This window comes from Pseudorasbora parva, chromosome 1 (genome assembly GCF_024679245.1).
Source record: "Pseudorasbora parva isolate DD20220531a chromosome 1, ASM2467924v1, whole genome shotgun sequence".
NCBI classification, from domain to species: Eukaryota; Metazoa; Chordata; class Actinopteri; order Cypriniformes; family Gobionidae; genus Pseudorasbora; species Pseudorasbora parva.
The window spans coordinates 31,127,076-31,148,174 of NC_090172.1; the positions used below are offsets into that span (position 1 = coordinate 31,127,076).

At 37.6% G+C, this 21,099-nt stretch overlaps 2 protein-coding genes across 2 annotated transcripts in view; both read left to right on the forward strand.

Moving 5' to 3' along the window:
* The window catches only part of cdh16 (cadherin 16, KSP-cadherin), a 55,621-nt gene extending 51,126 nt beyond the window's left edge, over positions 1–4,495 (forward strand). Inside the window, exons 15-17 of the mRNA XM_067437932.1 lie at positions 1,786–1,902; positions 4,065–4,181; positions 4,289–4,495. Coding sequence (XP_067294033.1) covers positions 1,786–1,902; positions 4,065–4,181; positions 4,289–4,389 — 335 coding nt within the window. The 3' untranslated portion in view covers positions 4,390–4,495. The remainder of the gene's footprint in view (positions 1–1,785; positions 1,903–4,064; positions 4,182–4,288) is intronic.
* nae1 (nedd8 activating enzyme E1 subunit 1) overlaps positions 1–21,099 on the forward strand; it is a 230,906-nt gene that overhangs the window by 165,871 nt on the left and 43,936 nt on the right. The window lies entirely within an intron of this gene.

A 21,099-nucleotide genomic window follows, 5' to 3' on the forward strand; every position in this document is an offset into this window, starting at 1 on the left:
TAATGTAAAAAAAAAAATGTTGTTACAGTACAGAAAGTTAGCCTACAGTTTCTTTTTCTTTTTCTTTTTTCTTCAAATTGATGATACCTTGTCAAATTACTACCGTTTCAACTTAAGTGGTGGAGATGACGTTAGCCAAAAGGAACGAGTGAGCGATCTGTAAGCAATCTAACATTGTTAGCTCCTGTTGTTGATGAAATATATAGGCGAAAATATAATTCTATCCGACAAAAGGCATTACCATATGTATGGTAAATGGTAAATGGACTGCATTTATATAGCGCTTTTAACAGACCCTATGGCCATCCAAAGCGCTTTACATCTTGCCTCACATTCACCCATTCATACACCGACGGCGATGTCAGCCATGTAAGGCGCCATCCAGCTCGTCGGGAGCAGCTGGGGTTAGGTGTCTTGCTCAAGGACACTTCGACACTTGGTCAGGTGGAACCGGGGATTGAACCACCAACCTTTCGGTTTGTAGACAACCTACATGAACCACTGAGCCACTGCCGCCCGTATCTACGGTTGTATTTTGTAGATTTGTATGACAGCATTGTCAGGAAATAATAATAAATTTGACATTTGTCAAATTAAATTTGTCGCTTCATTGCTCTGATTGGTTGTAGGTCTATCCAATTGAGGTCTTTCCTGGTTCGGTTGAAACACGCCTCATAATCACAGCCCAATGGAGCAGTTTCAGACTCATATTCTGACCAGAATTGAGTATGACCACGTCAGGCTAATACTGATGTATACTACTTGGAGTTTCCATTTCTATTTCCATAGAAATAGCATGTGCTGCCGTATACACATGTTAGGGGCGTACATATTAATGATCCCCAGCGATTGCGTTACAGATGCCGTTATGTTGAGAATCGCCTGTTTTTCCGTGGTGTTTTTCACAAACAAGATTTATATATGAAGGAGGAAATAATGGTGTATAATGGTGTTTGAGACTTGCTGTATGTGATGTCCATGTACTGAACTCTGATTATTCAACTATGCCATGGTTAATTCAGTTTTTAATTCTAGGGCACCTTTAACTTAGACAATATTAAAGTATTTGTATTACTGTGCCTTTTACCACGTTAGTTAAAATGGCCCCCTCGCCACCTCATACATTTTATAAGATTTTTAAACAAAATAAACCACTTTTATGGTTTATTTTCACACAAAATCTGTTGCTACATAAATGTTCAGAATGTGCCTTCATCCCCACTGCACCCTTGCAAAGTTACTTATAGTCAGTAGAATGTCAGTAGGTGAGCATCAAAATAAAGCTAGCAGACTGTCTAATGATAATCTGGACCCACTTTATATTAGGAGGCCTTAACTACTATGTACTAACATTTTAATTAATCATTTGATACAGTGCACTTATTGTGTATATAGATGTTTTTACATTGTACTTTCATTTTAAAAAATACCTGCATGTAATCACGTCTGTAATTAATTTCAGTAGTTACATTTGTAATTACACAGTTGGCACTTTCCTTACAACTAAACCTACCCTTAATCATATCACCACACCTGTCCCTAACTCTACCCGTATCCCACCTCAATATCAGCAAATGTATTTTGCAGTACAATTTAAATACAGTAAGTACATTGTACTTATTTTTAGAGGTAAGTACATAGTACTCAAGGCCACCTAATATAAAGTGGGGCCAATAATCTAATGTAGTTGCAAAGTTGCTTATAGCTATTATTAGAATGTCTAAAGTGAACTATTGTGTCACGATCACTGTGAAAATGTAAGCTGAAATTTCTTTGTTCCCACAGACACTCACACCAACCTGTCTTTAAATGTCCCGTACCTGCCTCCAGAGGTTTATATCGTTCCTTTCACCATCTCAGACAGCAGCTCTCCTCCCAGAAGCACATTCATCAATCTGCCAGGTAACATACATGGACTAAAATAAAACTGAATGATTGAAGAGAGCATGTTTGCATAAAGAAGGAAATCATGTACGTCATTTGATTACATTCATGCGTTGCATTTATCAGCAGTCTGAACACCGCGTTAATGGACTCGCTGGAGACTGTAATATTCGTTGGAGGTCAAAAATGGCATATTTAATTTTAGATCTCTCACAATGTTTCACCGACGCATAAAAACGCATTTCAGCTGCATGTCAATGATAAACGAGCTGTGTCACGTCATTCGTGTTATTAAAATGTACAAATAAGCTTAATTACCGTTCAGTCAGAGGATTTTTGGGAAACAATTTGGCTCTAATGTAGTCAGTATCTGTAATCATTGAGTCTTGTTTGCTCATAATGCTCCATGATGTGAGGATGTGAGAATAGGTGAGCCTTTTTTTCTTTTCTTGTTTAATCAATGTGCATGCAGTTGAGGGTATAATTTGTATTTCTTAATTAATTAAATAAATAAAAAATTAAATGTAAAAAGAGATTAATTCATTTTAATTGTATTTAATTCAAGTTGTTGACTGTTTAAAAAAAATACATGTGGTCTCTAGTGGTTCTCAATGGGCCACAGGATGACTTTTAACCACAGAATGTATTATATAAAAATAAATAAACATTTTATTTAAAAAATAACATGCTAAAAAGACAAACCAAATACAGAAATTGCGTTGAGAAATGAAACAATAGCTATTTATTATCATGTTTATGTTCTCCTCAATAACTGTTTTTTTATTGAAAAAACATAGAATCTTGAATCTTAGAGAATCTCAAAATAAATTTAATTTAAATTAATCTAATATATCCCAGGTTCCCAAGTATCCCAATTTTTAAAAACATACAGCGTTGTTATTTAAAAAAGGCAAAACATAATAATTAAAATATTATTTAAAAATAAATAAAATTATAAAAATTATATTAATTATATTATATTTATTTTATTGTATTGTATTTTTATTATACTATCATATTTCTTGTAATAGTTATTGCCCCTCAATAACTATTATTCTTTATTGAATTATAAATCTTGAAAAATAAATTGGTAAATTAATCTATTTTATCTACACTAGCAGTTCATTTGAATTTAAAAAAAATACAAGCAGCGCTATCATAATTACAGCAGAAGTAAGTAAATTTTATTTATAAAGCACATTTAAATTCAGCTTACACTGACCAAAGTGCTGTACAAAACAATAATAAAAATACATTAAAATGAAAATAAAAAGAACAAAATAATAATTAAAAAATAGAATTAGAAAACAGTTACTAATCCAAAAATCAATAAGCAGGAAATGCTAAAACGTAAAGATGTGTCTTTAGTCTAGATTTAAAAGCGGAAACAGAAGGAGCACACTTAATGTCAGGTGACAACTGATTCCATAATCTTGGAGCAGCAACTGCAAAGGCTCTGTCTCCTTTCATTTTTAGCCGTGACCGTGGGACATATAAGAGACTTCTATTGGCAGATCTGAGGGACTAAGGCGTTAAATGAACAAGATCAGAGATGTAAGACGGGGCTTGTCCATTAAGAGCTTTAAAAACAATCAGCAAAATTTTGAATTGAATTCTAAAATAAACAGGAAGCCAGTGAAGAGAAGCCAAGATTGGAGTGATATGATCACGTTTTTTTGTACTAGTTAACAGTCTGGCTACTGCATTCTGAACCCTTTGTAAACGTGCCAATGACGATTGAGGAAGACCATGGTATAAAGAATTACAATAGTCCAGCCGTGGTGTACAAGAGGAGTTATCTTTGGGGTGGCCTTCTGGTCAAAATGCTGTGTTTTTGTGCTTGCATTGTCATGCATTTACACCCATTGGTTTAATAGAATCTCTCATGAAACATCTTCTCCAATGTTCAGACAGTCTCCAATTATGCATGGCATGGCACCTCTCTCTCTCTCTCTCTCTCTCTCTCTCTCTCTCTCTCTCTCTCTCTCTCTATCTCTCTCTCTCTCTCTCTCTCTCTCTCTCTCTCTCTCTCTCTCTCCCTGTCATATCTTATCTGACTCTCGTGCTAGTTTCCCATAAGACCTCACATCACCCTCACCTGATGTCCTATTTCCCTCTGTGCAACCATTGTCCTTCTAATGCGTTTAAAAGGAGCTCAATGGTCATTGTCTCCCTCACAGTGACGGTTTGCCCATGCAACGTGAGGGGGAACTGTAGAACTGCACCAAAACAGCTTCAGGGCATGCCCACCATTCAGTCAACAGTGGGCATCCTGCTTGGAACTCTGGGAGTTATAGGTGAGACATGTGCACATCTCATTCAAAACATCCTGAAAGGATTTGAAGCGGAAGAGGATAACACAATTTGCGGTTTGTGCAATCTCATTTTATGTTCTTGTTTACAGGCGTTATACTTATTGTTATATTTGTGAGGCTGTCCTACCAGAATTCAACACCACCAAACAAAGACTGCCAGGAACGAGTGCCACTCAAAGTCTCTCTGTAGCTCCTGAGCTTTCGAGGCCATTCGGTCATTTGGTCACAACAGTCTTGAAACTAACATCAGCTCATTGAGGGATTTCTTTGTTTTAAAGTCCAATTTGCTTACTTTTGATGTAATACTTTTATAAAATATTAGACAAAGAAATGTTAGTACCACTGTGAAGCACTCAAGAATTCTGTCTACGTGAGATATTTCTATGTTATTTATTTGTTTTTATGCTAGGTAGTTACATGATCTTTTTAGCAATTATAATCTATTATAATTAGAAGTGATTAAAAATGCTGGATTGATAAAAAATTATTTTGTTTCCCCTCTGAGTTGTGTGATCATTGAACTGAAATAAAGATAATTTGAAAACACAGACTGATCTGCCGGCGATTTGATTTTGCCCTTCAAAAACCACAATTACAGACTTTCTTAACTACCTGGTGCGCTATTGGAGGGTTTAACACAACGACGGATAGAGAAGTAATGGATTGATGCCCATTGATCACACCTCTTGTGGTCTGATCGGTTGAAAGAGTATCAATTGCGTACAGTCATTTAATAATTCTTGTTTATCACACCTCTGGTGCAGTGGAAAATATGAACACCTGTTGAATTTCTCATTAATGCAATTATTTAATCAACCAATCACATGGCAGTTGCTTCAATACATTTAGGTGTGTGGTCCTGGTCAAGACAATCTCCTGAACTCCAACTGAATGTCAGAATGAGAAAGAAAAGTTGATTTAAGCAATTTTGAGCGTGGCATGGTTGTTGGTGCCAGACGGGTATTTCGCATATTTCACGTATTTGTGAATGAGTATTTCACAATCTGCTCAGTTTCTGGGATTTTCACGCACAACCATTTCTAGGTTTTACAAAGAATGGTGTGAAAAGGGAAAAAAGTCCAGTATGCAGCAGTCCTGTGGGCGAAAATGCCTTGTTGATGCTAGAGGTCAGAGGAGAATGGACCGGCTGATTCTAGCTGATAGAAGAGTAACTTTGACTGAAATAATCACTCGTTACTACTGAGGTATGCAGCAAAGCATTTGTGAAGCCACAACATGCACAACCTTGAGACGGATGGACTACAACAGCAGAAGACCCCACCGATTACCACTCATCTACACTACAAATAGGAAAAAGAAGCTATAATTTGCACAAGCTCACATAATTTGCAAAAGCCATGAAATAAACATAGAAATGCAATGTAAAAACAGTAAAATAATAAATATACTTCATATCCTTGAATTTTTTTAAACAAACAAAACAAAAAAACATTCACAACATATGTTCTTTAAAAATGTTTTTGATTGTGCTAAAAAGACTGGATTACTCATTCTACATACTATTTAGGATGTATATAGTGCACATTAGAATGCAGGCTTGTTCTTCCTAAAAATAAAAAATAAAGTATATATTTTGGGGGGATATATATATATATATATATATATATATATATATATATATATATATATATATATATATATATATATATATATATATATATATATATATATATATATATATATATATATATATATATATATATACATATATATACCTTTACAGTTTCTTCACCTAGCTGGATCTGGCCAGAGATTTTCATCAACTTTGCGGGAAATGTTGTCATTAGGAAGACACCTTGCAAAGAAACGTCTTGAATGACGAATCCATCCTTGCTTTGCTGCCCCTCCATCTGGTCACAGGCCTCCTCCGTGGCCTCCTCGTCTTACTCTTTCCTTTGTGTTTGAAGACCGATGAACTGACCTGCTGCTTTTTATATTTTATACTTCTGTTTTTTGTGTTGGTTGATTGTTTGTAGTATTCTATATGTTTACATGTTATTAATTTTTTGTCATCCCCCCCCCCCCCCTTGTTGCACTTTGAGATTCTTCGGAATGAAAAGTGCATTATAAATAAAATCTATTATTATTATTATTATTATTATTATTATTATTATTATTATATATCAGTCTCGTCTCTGATTGGCTGGAATTGTCGTCCAATGGAATTGGACCAATTGGAACAACGATGAGTTGTATTGAACAAGCGAGCCGTCGAGCAGTCAGCGGGTATTGGAGCGCAAGAAACCAATAAGTGGTCATGATAAAGAGGACGTCGGCGCACATCTAAATAAGCTTTTTTTAAATGCAAAAATTTATTTTCCTTCCCTCTAAATACTTTCTTATTTGCGAGACAAACATTTCTCCGCAAAACTCAGTTCACGCACGTGCGAAATTCCCTTTTGCGCGTTCAAATTATGATTTTGCGCATGCATAATTGTGGCAGAATCATAATTCCAGAAGCTGAGTAATATTAGCTACATTTTGTCTATTTTTAACACAATCTGATTTCATTAAGTTTATTCATTACAATATTAATTATCACCTGGTCATGCTGTACAGGACTTGGAGGAGAGAGAACAATCAAATAATACAAAGAGAATTTATCTCACCCAATATATTGGCCTAATTTCAGTTACATTTCCATTTTAGGTTATGTAGTTTTAATGCATTTATTTTGAATTTTTAGATTTATATTGTATTAACAACTCAGCTGTATGTGGACAATTACTGTAGTTGAAGCTAATTTTAATATATAAATTCAATTAAATCATCGAACATTTGTATGACTTGCCAGTGACTTGCTTGACCCAAGCTATGACTTGACTGTCACAACAATGACTTGGACTTGCTTGAGACTTGAAGGTTAAGACTTGAGACTTGCTTGTGACTTGCATATGTGTGGCTGGTGACTTACTCCCACCTTTGATAGATAGATAGATAGATAGATAGATAGATAGATAGATAGATAGATAGATAGATAGATAGATAGATAGATAGATAGATAGATAGATAGATAGATAGATAGATAGATAGATAGATAGATAGATAGATAGATAGATAGATAGATAGATAGATAGATAGATAGATAGATAGATAGATAGATAGATAGATAGATAGATAGATAGATAGATAGATAGATAGATAGATAGATAGATAGATAGATAGATAGATAGATAGATAGATAGATAGATAGATGATACGATACGATACGATAAAATAAGATTGTAATCCATGACATACCTTTCTATCAATGTATTGTGAAATTATCCAGATAAATATGTTCTGTAATAAATGTAAGTTCTTATCATATGCTATTATCATTTTCTAAACTATAGCGAATAAACTGTAATGATGTGAGAAAATGTTGATGGTGTCTGAATTTTGGTTTGACTGTACATAGAGAAAAAATATTTTCTATATATTTCTGTTACAATCCAGTTTGTCTTGTTTGCAATCATAAATACGGTAGTGGGGATTAAATATGCTATATCAATGCAATCAATCGAGCTGTATGATTCATTTTGTTAAACTGAAATAAACAAGCTTTGTTTGGTCACTCATATAAATAGAGAAGAAGATAGAATGACATCAACAAAAAGCGAGTGTTTAACCTCATTCATGTTTTGTTTTTTTCCCCCAGGCCAAACAGTTTTAGAGATGGAGAATAATAATCCCGTCCCCTGGGATAATCACAAACCTAAAACAGTTTCACGTTTAGTGAGACAGGAAGATTATCCACAATCCCTTTTAGGCAGCCATCTCCTGTTTATGGTGACACTGGCGAACGTGACCCAGATGACCTTACAAGAATGCTATATATAGACATTCATTGCACCAAAAATAGACACCACTGAGTGACGCCAAACATCAGCCTTCCCGCTACGACTGTAAATGAACCCTGTTTGGCATTGAATGTATAGCAAACACTGTTGCCATGTTCCCAGCCTTAATATCGGTAAGCGTGTCACATTGCCCCATGCAGTTCTTGTCATGTTGCTGCTGATTCTTGCCCTGAGGCAATTCACAAGCAGCAGATGAACGGTGTATTCTCTTTCATTCGGTGTACAACCCTGGATGTGATATGATCATACGCTTATCACATCCAGGGTTGTACATTCTTTGCAATAGAAAGAGAGATTCATAGTGTCCAAAAACAACATGCTGATTGTTTACCTTCAAGCAGAGTTCCCGATAAAGACGTTTTCAAGACGCTCCCTAATGTAATCTTAAAATAAAACATTTGCGCAAATATTACAAAACATGGAATGCTTTTGGAACTGTCATCACGATCATGACCATTCATATCCCTCGTGGGATTGCTAGTAGCAAAATAATGTGTGTTTTTGAATGGCAGCAGCCCAAAAGAATATTTACAAAAAAGCCCCAGCCATTCGTAGGTCAAGCCTAATAATACGCCTACTGTGAAAGGCAGGAGCTATATTTAGAATCTCTGGCCTTGTTTTAGTTCTCTTAGGATCAGATTGGTTCAGCTGGCTAACAGGCCAGATTAAACTATCAACCAGCTGTAACTGTGAGCTTTTGCTTTTAACCTCAGTCAATGTTATGTACATTCTGTGTTATAAAAGAGGAAATAAATGCTCATTGGAAAGACTCTCTACATTTTTGCAGAACTTAGTCCAAAAAAACCTTTCTATAATAAATACAATTCACTGCAATTACAGAGGAAGATTAATAAAAACAGTTCATGCAGTTCCTTGCACAATACTATATTTAACGAACACTTTTACCATAGTGAGTGATTTATAAACTGTTTTGTAAATTTGCAAATCATATAATCAGCTCCAGTAAACTTCATTGGTAACTCACCTGGTAAAGCATTGCACAAAGCAAATGGGTCCTTTGAAGCACCAATCAAGATTTAACTAAAATGACATGCATGGTGGCTTCAACAAATGGGTTTTCTCTCCTGTTTGCTTTTAACTATTAATTAGATTTAGCTTACACTCTAAAAAAAGATGGTTCTTTACACGTAGTATCAGTGTTTTTTAAGAACCGCATTGTCCTGAAGAACCCTTTATATGCTGAAATAGTTCTTTGTATTAGAGTTTAGAGTTCCCGCCTTTTTTGTTTTTCAAATCTCTAACTGTCAAAGCCACCTCATTACTGATTTTCTGGAGCTCAGAAAACTACAGACTGTCACACTCTCAACAGGTGAAATATTTCTGTCTTAAAATGTTAATACATTTAACTTTAAAAATTGCTGGGCTTTTTATTTTATCGCATTTAAAACCCAAACAGAGGCAACAAGATATTCTAAGGCCATATATATATATATATATATATATATATATATATATATATATATATATATATATATATATATATATATATATATATATATATATATATATAATATAATATAATATAATATAATATTAAGGTTAGTATTATTAATAAAAATGTACTATTTTAAAGGTTATTTATTAAACCATTAAGGCCATATAACGCTTTCAAAGCCAGGTTCTTTATGGAACCTTATAAAAAAAGAGTTATATTTAGTACAGAGAAGTGTTGAATAGAACCCTAATTTAGTACTGTTTAGAACCATTTTTGTTAAGGGTTTTCAAACATGATGCAGCAACAATTTAGTACCACTCACCGGGCATTTCATTTCCAAACTGCCATAATACACAGGCTACAACTATCAGCATAATAAAACATTGATAGATTTGAATATATATATTTTATATTTATATTTTATATATATATTTTTTTCTTCAATTGGACAAATTATTACCGTAATAATAAGGTTAAATTACCTGAGATAGTTGATTTTCATTTTTATTGATTGATTTTTGTGAGAACTTTAGTTCTGTTGTGGCCTATGTCTTTTGTTTTGTTTTGTTGTATAGTTGGTGTGATCAAGCTTAGACACTTCAAACTTGGTTGACAATAAAGTTTTGTAGTTCTGCAGAAATGTCCACATGCATGTTTTCCAATGAGTCCTGTAGTGTAGTCTTGTTTCTATTCTTGGCCAGTAAGAGTGCAGCCGTGAACTCTATGTGTGACATATAAACACGTTTCAGGGTGATGAAGTACCCATGATGCTGTTGGTTTAGTGAAAATGACTTTGTGGAAAATATTCGTCATTTCCAGAGCTGGACACTGTCCTCTTTCTGTTAACTGTCTCTTCACTCTTCACTGCTTTTACAGAGAACATAATGTCCGCGGTGCATAGGCAGCTCTTATCGTTTGCTGTTTACACATGTGGAGGCAGGGGCTGGTGACCTGAAAGCGATGCCTCAGTGGGCCGGCCAGCATAAAAGATTGGCCATCCTTGCTCCTGCCAGTTTCAGCAACCACACAGGCCAAGCGTTCACACTTGGGCAGGATTCAACATTAGCAACACTCTTCGTCTTTCTATTTATAATCCTATTTAATCTATCCAAAATGAGCCAAGTGTTCGCCTGCCTGATTAATTTAATAGGACCCTGGGCACTTAGCCTCTCTCCACTTCTTCCTGTTGACCTGTCTTGTTTACGGCAGCTGAGATTGGAAAAGGTGAGTGAGGGTTAGCCATCTAAATCCAAGAGGCCTTCTTCAACCAGAAAAACCTGTAATTGACTTTATCTGATGCATATTTAATCTCACCACCTTGAGTGATACAATCTCCTGTGGAGCTTTTTTGGAGAGGGACAAGCATGAAATCCAATTTAGTCAGTGATTCAGAATCAGATCACCCTACCCTGCAGCGTGGCATATTCATCCAGTTCTCCTCTTCAACATTTATATTTTCATTACCCGTTAATATTGTTATTCTTTGGGAACACGTTGTGTGCTTCCATCTGTTACTTCCATACAATCCTTTGTCGCGTTTGTGAGGCGTGAACCTTCCAGACTTTTAAACTTCGCAACTATGTGACTGCCAGATACAGATACAGAACAGTTAAAAGGTCTTGGCCTGAAGACCTCAAAGAGCGACCAGAATTGTATACATGCAGTATATCCTAGATATAAGAGGGAGCTTGATCATGCAAGGCTCTGTAAGTGATGGTTAAAATTTTAAACTGTACTCTAAAATTAATTGGAAGCCAATGTAGAGCCTTAAGTAATGGTGTAATATGTGTTCGCCTGTTGGTCTTATTCAAAAGTCTTGCAGCTGCATTCTGTACCACTTGCAATTTGTCCATGGAGGATTTGTTTAAACAAGTGTACAATATATTACAAAAGTCGAGACGAGAGGAAATAAAAGCGAGAATAAGCATCTCCATCTCTTTTTTCGAAACCACAGATCTAATTTTAGCGGTGTTCCTGAGATGGAAAAAACAGGAACAAACAACATGACTGCTAAAACACATAGATTTATCAAAAATGACACCCAAATTTCGCACAACATTACAGTCCGAGGATGATATAGCCTCAATCGCCTGCCTAATCTTCAGAATAATGTTGTCTGGTGCAAAAATCAGCACCTCAGTTATGTCTTGATTTAGGGTGCGTTCACACTTGTAGTTCGGTTAGTTTGGTTCGTTTGGTCCGGACCAAAAAACAAAAACAAAACATATAGTCCTGGTCCGCTTAGCGTTCATACTGGCATTTTTAATAGCGAACCTAGCGTTACTGAACCAAAAGCATAGGGAGACGGTCACAACCTGATTGGTCGGCTTATATGACGTAGGAGCTTGCTTACCGAACATTCAAAACAATGCTGTGTGCGGATTAAACGTGATAATTTTATGCGTGTGGCATTATTTTTACCAGCTGAGAACTCATGAAGAGCTCATAAAATGTTCAAAACATTCAAAACAACCCTGTGTGCTGGATTAAACGCGGTCATTTTATGCGTGTGGCATTATTTTTACCGGCTGAGAACTCATGAAGAGCTCATAAAATGTTAAAAACATTTAAAACAGCAGCAGGATTTCCTCCTTTGTGTAGAAAAGAGACGGGCGTCTCTTATGCAAAAGAGACGGCCGTTCTGTTGTCTGTCCCTGCTAATAATGGGCAACACAGGTCCTTTGATGACAATAACCAGGTATGGTTTTTGTGTGTTTTTTCTAGCATTTTCGAAACATGCTCATCGGACCAAATATTGATGAGGCACTTCCTCGTTGCTCCACGTTTGGCCTTTAACGTTAACGTTACTCATTTTGGATACACCAATCTTTCCGCATCCTCAAATCAGCTGACTATGCGTGGCATCTTGTGACATTACGTCTGGTTTTTGGTCCGTTTACATGTCTTTGGTCCGTGTTGCGTTCATATATCAATCGAACCGCACCAGAGTTCGTTTGGAAACGGACCGAGACCCATCTTTTTAGCGGCCTCGGTCCGCTTGTTTTGTGCGCCACAGGGTTTTTTCTCGCTTTCTCCACCGTCTTGCAGGTCGTATTAGGCCCTCTTCATGCCGCATACAGACAGCAGTTCCAGTCGGACGTGTGAACGGGGCTCCAAGCTTGTCGATACCACTCCAGATATACCCGTCACCGCATTCAACCATAGAAGATCGGATTAACAGCAATATTTGGCGATCATACACCCATGCAGTAGACAGAACTTTTGCTGACAGACTTAGTAGCAGTATAGCACAGGAAACAAACAAAATGAATCGGGACAAGCAACCAGCCACAGAGGCAAAGCCAAACACAGGCGCCATCTTGGAACAGGAAGTCTGTTAAAGGACTTGTACAGTATGAAATCCATTACGCCTATGGGAAGTCCCCATAAAACATGGAAACATGATGTGTGTGTGTGTGTGTGTGTGTGTGTGTGTGTGTGTGTGTGTGTGCGTGCGTGCGTGCGTGCGTGCGTGCGTGCGTGCGTGCGTGCGTGCGTGTGTGTGTGTGTGTGTGTGTGTGTGTGTGTGTGAGTGTGTGTGTGTGTGTGTGTGTGTGTGTGTGTGTGTGTGTGTGTGTGCGTGCGTGTGTGTGTGTGTGTATGTTTTATTTTGCAGCTATCGTTGTTGACTTCTGTCATTTCATAGAGGTCCTTAGCAGTGGCTATTAATATACTACAGTTAAAAAGACTCACTTCAGAGTCACTTCAGACATTATTTGTTTAGCCACAGGTGCAAGTGTTTGAATAAACTGAGGCTTTGAGGGACATTATGGGACAATAGCCATGACTATGAACCTCTGCATTGGTTTGTAATTTCCTTCTCCCTGTTTTAAAAATAAAATGACATTCAATGTTCTTGTCTCATCAGCCAGATCTTCAGTATATGCACCTCTATTATTATTTGTGTCATAATAACACTGCAGACTTTGTCATTAAAATGATCATATTGTAGTTGGCATTTATTGTGATTTAGGTGGCTGCGTGATTTGCTATTTCCAGAAAGAGGTCCTGTTGCTTAAAAATGCCTGCCAGCTAATGGCCCTAGTTATCTCTCAAAGAAAGCTACAGACTTGGGGCTAATAGAATAGACCTTTCTGTGATTGCATTATGATGTTGGCTAGCTGCTGCTCAGTGAAAATGGTGCCTGGCCATGCTAACTGCATTAAAGTGAGTTTTACACTGTGGAGAATGCAACATGCTTTACATATCAGATGGTCTGTCTTTGTCAAGATCTCTAAATGCCAGCATGTTGAACAGAAGGGTTGACTGTATAACAGTACCGCCTATGCAGCAACAGCACCTAACATTCATACAGACTTGAAAATTGTTGTCTAGAGTTATTACACAGCTCTCTGGAATATTTTATTCTAATTGGTCAGTTTTGACATTGAGTGGTCAGATATTTTCTATTCATTGTTGTCCATGGCGATGTTGTATTTCAGATCGCTCATTACTAAAATAACACTGCTGATCACCCTGTCTGTATTTGTTTTTTCTGTTAATGACCACCTGCCTATAAATTATTCCTTACGGTAACTCTTAACGTGGTAACACTTTAGTTTAGGGTCCAATTCTCATTATTAAATAATATTACTAGGATATTGGCTGTTATGTGGTACTTCCAAAGCACCTTAATACCTTATTCTGCATGACCATTCTACATTCTACATCCTTAATCATACTCAATACCTAAACTGAACAAATATGACATCCTATAGTGAAATTTTAAAATTGAAATAGGAATAGTGTGTTGTACTGACAAATGCATAGTTAGTATAGTTCACTTACAAATGAGTTCTAGTAACTAACAAAATAACTGTAGAAATTAATTTATCATTTACTTTAGATTTACTCTTGACTTAGTGTAGCTACTCAGACTCCCAGGGTGCATTGTGGTAATAGTAGGTAATCAATGTAGTCAAGGTAGTCAAAATAATATGGTAGCCAATGCCTGCCGGGATTTGCTTTGTTACAAAAATTCTTCCGAATATCTTCCTTTGTGTTCAGCAGAAGAAAGAAATTTATACAGGTTTGGAACATCTTAAGGGTGAGTAATTATGACAGAATTTTCTTTTTTTTTTTTTTTTAGGTGACCTATCACTTTGATGATAGTCACCTTATAAAAGCAACCTATTCAATACTCCCCTTCCTTTAAAACCAAATAACTGTGATATCTTGTTGTATCGCTGCATCAATAAAAAGTGCCCAACCAAAGGGAACACTGATCACTATAATGGTGAGTAAAAAAAAAATCTGTCATATTGAAAATTCAACATTCAAGATGTCTTTGGGAAAGATAACTGCAAAAGTGGAGGAAATGAGTGAAAAGTCTATGAAAAATTGCCCCACCTCAAAAACTTTTTTGCTTGACACAACGGCACATAAACCAACTTGGGTTTTCTGCGTAAACAAGTAAATAGTAAATAGTCTTCATTCCCCCCTTTTGGACGACGAGTTTTGTCAACCCAATCTCACGGAAATTAGTACATATTTTCTATTTACATATTTGATGAGTTGGTCAATTCATATGATTATATATACGAATGACCTACCTCTAACCCCGCCCCTAAAACCTACCCTCCACTGAAGTATAGACAAATCAAGTGAGGTCCTACGAATTAATCGGTATGAATTAGCCACCTCATACAAATACGTACACGAATTGGTTATGAGATAGCGTCAAATTTTTAATCAGTTGAGATTGTGACCTTTATGATCAATGCTGGTATGGCACTGAAGTGTCCTCTCTAAGGTATCATCAAAATATATGACAGAGTTTTACTCTTTAATGGATTTTAAAAGTACAAAATCACTCACAAAGCTTCAGTCTAACTCAATGACGTTCAGCTTTAGTTAAAAGCATACGGCTTTTGTCTTTTTCTATTAAGACTGATGACGTAAGCGCCAACACTGCCGACATAAGCGTCAAAGACATTGTGGCTGTTGTGATTGTCTTGATTCGAACATAGAGATGTGATCACACAGCTGGAGAAATGGTTCCCCGTGATTCACATCCTGGCTGAAGCAGTGAATCAAGGATATATGTGAGAGCACAAATCTGCCCAATCATAATCGTCCCATTGCATGTTGTATTGCACATTAGAAAGCAGACATTTTTTTGGTTCACTATTAGGTTTTTTTAGACAGTACTGCACAGTGAATACCCCAAAGGGTGATCTTAATGTTATACAAGTGAAATTATGCTATTGTTCTGTACCTTGAATTGGAAGTTTGATTTTTTTCAGGGCACATCCGCTGCATTGTCTCGGTTGTCATAGAAACAGCCAATTCTGAGGCTTTAATTCAGATTGATTCTCTTTCTTTTCCCTTTTGAACGACATACAATTTTGTATGTCATTCTCTTTTGTGTTGATGACATCCTGTTGAGAAAAACTAGCACTTAAATAACTGCATTTATCTACACCTTTGACAGTGCTCTCACAAAGATTCATTCCAGATAAGGCCAGCCACAGCTCATTTATTACATGCACCATGTGACACAATGTTCAGTACAAATACAACCCTGTCCTCAGATCAATATGTGTATTTTTCACTTTATATCTCTTTTTAACACTCTTTCCTGAGCGAGCCAGTGACAGCATAACCCACCTACACACACTGGCCGCTCTGTCTTGCCGGTGGTAGTGAAGCTCACTGAGGTCAGTCTTACTACAGTCATATGCCCAGACGCCCACACGAGCCGCCCACTGTCTGAGTCTTTACTAGGTGGTGTGAACACAGGGCATCACGAGCAGACTTGTAGGCATTATGTGTGGGATTACATCCACTACTCGGGATGCATGTGGGCCAATTGCATTATCATTGTGATATTTTCCACACTTACTATTGCGTGCCAACACCACATGATTCACTCTTCATTATTCTGTTTAATATGGCTTTCTAAATGATTCAAAATGGAGCAGTCCATTTACTGTCAATTATGCCACTGCATAAATCTGAATATTTTATAGATAAAATGAAGGAATACTTCACCCAAAACTGTCAATTTAAAAGGGGATAATTTATGTTGCATTCATGTCCTCTCGGAATTATTGTACATACAAGTTTCCTAGGTAAAAATTGCACACGAACACCCTCCCATTTCAAAATTTTAAAGGGGTGAGCTCGAAATCACGACTTCAGAAGTGGGAGTTATCAAATTTCCGATAGCATATGAAGGCAGCATTACTCACATTTGTGTCACCTCTCCACAATGAAAGTCAATGGGGAACAATTTTCGTGTGCCAAAGAAGAAATGAAGTCAAGTTTAAAAGGTTTAAATCATGAGAATGTAATTGTTTTGGGGTGAACTGTTGGTTTAATTCTAATTCTGTTGCTGTTGTTATTGTTAAAGAGTTAGTTCACCCAAAAATTAAAATTCTATCAATACTTACCCTAATGTCGTTCGACATCTGTTAGACCTCCGTTCATCTTCAGAACACAAATTAAGATATTTTTGTTGAAATCCGATGGCTCAGAAAGGCTTTCATTAAAGGGGTGGTTCTGTGTATTTTGTTCTAGGCTTAGTTGTGTTTATGGGGCACAGTTCATGTCTTAATTCTTCTATTTATTTATTTTTACATATTTTTCTTATATTTTACTTTTATTCCACACTGCTGTCTCCACTGTTCTTTGAACGGCTCGTCTGCTTCCTGCTTCTATGAAGCCCATCACTTCGAAAAACGCAATGGTCTTAGATTGGTTAGATGGCCAAATGTAGTTTGATGTATTTTTATTTGCTAAAGTGCCGAGCACAGGTGGTCCAGAAATGCCACGCCCCTTACCATTACGGGCAGAAGTCACATCTGCCGTGACTAGCAAGGGTTTATGATGTCACCAACCCGAGAAGAAGCTTGTTGTAGTCCAAACCGGCTGTTTTTGTAGGCAATAAATTGCAATAACTTTAAAAGACAATATCTCCGTTTGCATTGAACTTTCAGCACTGTAACGTTGCAGATACTGTTTATGTCCAGCAGCAACATTACACACTAACTAAAGCTAAAAAAGTGAAATTGCATGCAGCCACCCCTTTAACACCAATGTCATTTCCTCTCTCAAGATAAAAGGCACTAAAGTTGTTAAAAAGTCCATCTCACTACATTGTCTCTACAATCATTTTATGAAGCGACGAGAATAGTTTTTGTGCGCAAAAAAAGTGATTGGCGGTTATGAATCAGCGTATTGATTCATGATTCGAATCGTCAACATCACGTGATTATAGCAGTTTGGCAGTTTGACACGTGATCTGATTCAATACTGATACATTACCTTCGAAACTTGTTGTTTTGAAATCGGCCCGTCACTATATAAGTCTTTATTTATAGTTTTTTTGCTCACAAAAACTATTCTCATTGCTTCATAAAATTATTGTACAATCACTGAATGAGATGGGCTTTGTAATGACCTCTTTAGTGCCTTTTATGGCACCTGACCCTTAAGGTTACCCTTAAACTTACCCACACCACCACACCTGTTTCTAACTTTACCCTTAAACTTACCCATACCACCACACCTGTCCCTAACTTTACCCTTAAACTTACCCATACCACCACACCTGTCTCTATCTTTACCCTTAAACTTATCCACACCACCACACCTGTCCCTAACTTTACCCTTAAACTTACCCATACCACCACACCTGACCCTAACTTTACCCTTAAACTTACCCACACCCCCACACCTGACCCTAACTTTACCCTTAAACTTACCCAGACCACCACACCTGTCTCTAACTTTACCCTTAAACTTACCCACACCACCACACCTGTCCCTAACTTTACCCTTAAACTTACCCATACCACCACACCTGTCCCTAACTTTACCCTTAAAATTACCCATACCACCACACCTGTCCCTAACTTTACCCTTAAACTTACCCACACCCCCACACCTGACCCTAACTTTACCCTTAAACTTACCCAGACCACCACACCTGTCTCTAACTTTACCCTTAAACTTACCCACACCACCACACCTGTCTCTAACTTTACCCTTAAACTTACCCACACCACCACACCTGTCCCTAACTTTACCCTTAAACTTACCCACACCCCCACACCTGTCCCTAACTTTACCCTTAAACTTACCCACACCCCCACACCTGTCCCTAACTTTACCCTTAAACTTACCCACACCACCACACCTGATCATAACTTTACCCTTAAACTTACCCACACCACCACACCTGTCACTAACTTTACCCTTAAACTTACCCATACCATCACACCTGTCTCTAACTTTACCCTTAAACTTATCCATACCACCACACCTGTTCCTAACATTACCCTTAAACTTACCCATACCACCACACCTGTCCCTCACTTTACCCTTAAACTTACCCATACCACCACACCTGTCCCTAACTTTACCCTTAAACGTATCCCCACCCCCACACCTGACCATAACTTTACCCTTAAACTTACCCTTACCACCACACCTGATCCTAACTTTACCCTTAAACTTACCCATACCACTACACCTGATCCTAACTTTACCCTTAAACTTACCCTTACCCCCACACCTGACCCTAACTTTACCCTTAAACTTACCCTTACCACCACACCTGATCCTAACTTTACCCTTAAACTTACCCACACCACCACACCTGATGCTAACTTTACCCTTAAACTTACCCTTACCACCACACCTGTCTCTAACTTTACCCTTAAACTTACCCACACCACCACACCTGTCTCTAACTTTACCCTTAAACTTACCCATACCACCACACCTGTCCCTAACTTTACCCTTAAACTTACCCATACCACCACACCTGTCCCTAACTTTACCCTTAAACTTACCCATACCATCACACCTGTCTCTAACTTTACCCTTAAACTTACCCATACCACCACACCTGTCCCTAACTTTACCCTTAAACTTACCCATACCACCACACCTGTTCCTAACATTACCCTTAAACTTACCCACACCACCACACCTGTCTCTAACTTTACCCTTAAACTTACCCACACCACCACACCTGTCTCTATCTTTACCCATAAACTTACCCACACCACCACACCTGTCTCTATCTTTACCCTTAAACTTACCCATACCACCACACCTGTCTCTAACTTTACTCTTAAACTTACCCACACCACCACACATGTCTCTAACATTACCCTTAAACTTACCCATACCACCACACCTGTTTCTAACTTTACCCTTAAACTTACCCATACCACCACACCTGTCTCTATCTTTACCTTTAAACTTACCCATACCACCACACCTGTCTCTATCTTTACCTTTAAACTTACCCATACCACCACACCTGTCTCTAACTTTACCCTTAAACTTACCCATACCACCACACCTGTCTCTATCTTTACCTTTAAACTTACCCATGCCACCACACCTGTCTCTAACTTTACCCTTAAACTTACCCATACCACCACACCTGTCTCTAACTTTACCCTTAGTATCCAATGTATCCAAAGAGTTGCTCACATTAAAAACACATTAAAGCGTCTTTGGTGTTTCCATGGTCTGAAAAATCGAGGACAGCTTAGCTGTGATGTCATTAATAAGCATTGCACAAGCATTTAACAGTGTCCTGGTTAAAATTCTACTAAAATCCACAACACCATTCAACCCTTTTAATCATCATCTCCCTCTCCCCAATGACAGGCCTTGAACCTTTTGGCTCATAAATGTGACAAGTAGAGGGCTTGAAGTTTTTCCATTTGCTCAGGCCCTCCCTTTAAACAGTTGACCTCTGACCCCATCTTTTACGAGCAGGCATGGCAGAGAGCCAAATTTGAAAGTTTTGTTTTGTCTCCCGCTGTGAGAGAATTATCAGTGGTTTTAATCTTGCTGTGCTCTTCCAGGAACAACAGCCCCGGTATGGCTGCATTGAAGTTTAGGCAGGCCAGTGGGACAGCTGCTCAGCTTAGATCTCCTGGAAAGTCTGCCCGAGCCCTGCCTCCTCTCAACCCCCCAACACACACACACACACACACACACACACACACACACACACACACACACACACACACACACACACACACACACACACACACACACACACACACACACACACACACACACACACACACACACACACACACACACACACACACACACACACACACACACACACACACACACACACACACACACACACACACACACACACACACACAAACACACACACACTTTAAATAAGTTAATTCCAAAAATTATAATGAATGAAGCGATGCTATATAGACTCTTGTAATATTTGTAAAATGGCCTTCTCTATTCCATGCACAGCACATGAAATGAAGGTGAAAAAAGGATAAAGGATGTTCATTACAGACTTTATTACAAATGAAGAGTTCAGATGCAATAGCCTCTGAAAGCCACTTTGGTCAAAAATGAGATAACTAGTTAGTGTTTGCCACATATGTTCATCAAATACTTTCACTTCAAACCCACTAAATCCCTCAGCCCATTCAGAACTGCTGGTACTAGAATACTATACATGGAAGCCTGACCAAAAAACAAAGCTGATTTTAAAGAAAACCGTCAGACAGACGAGGCTTTTGCATCTGAAGTCTTGAAATATATACAATAATTACATAATTTGCCAATGAAC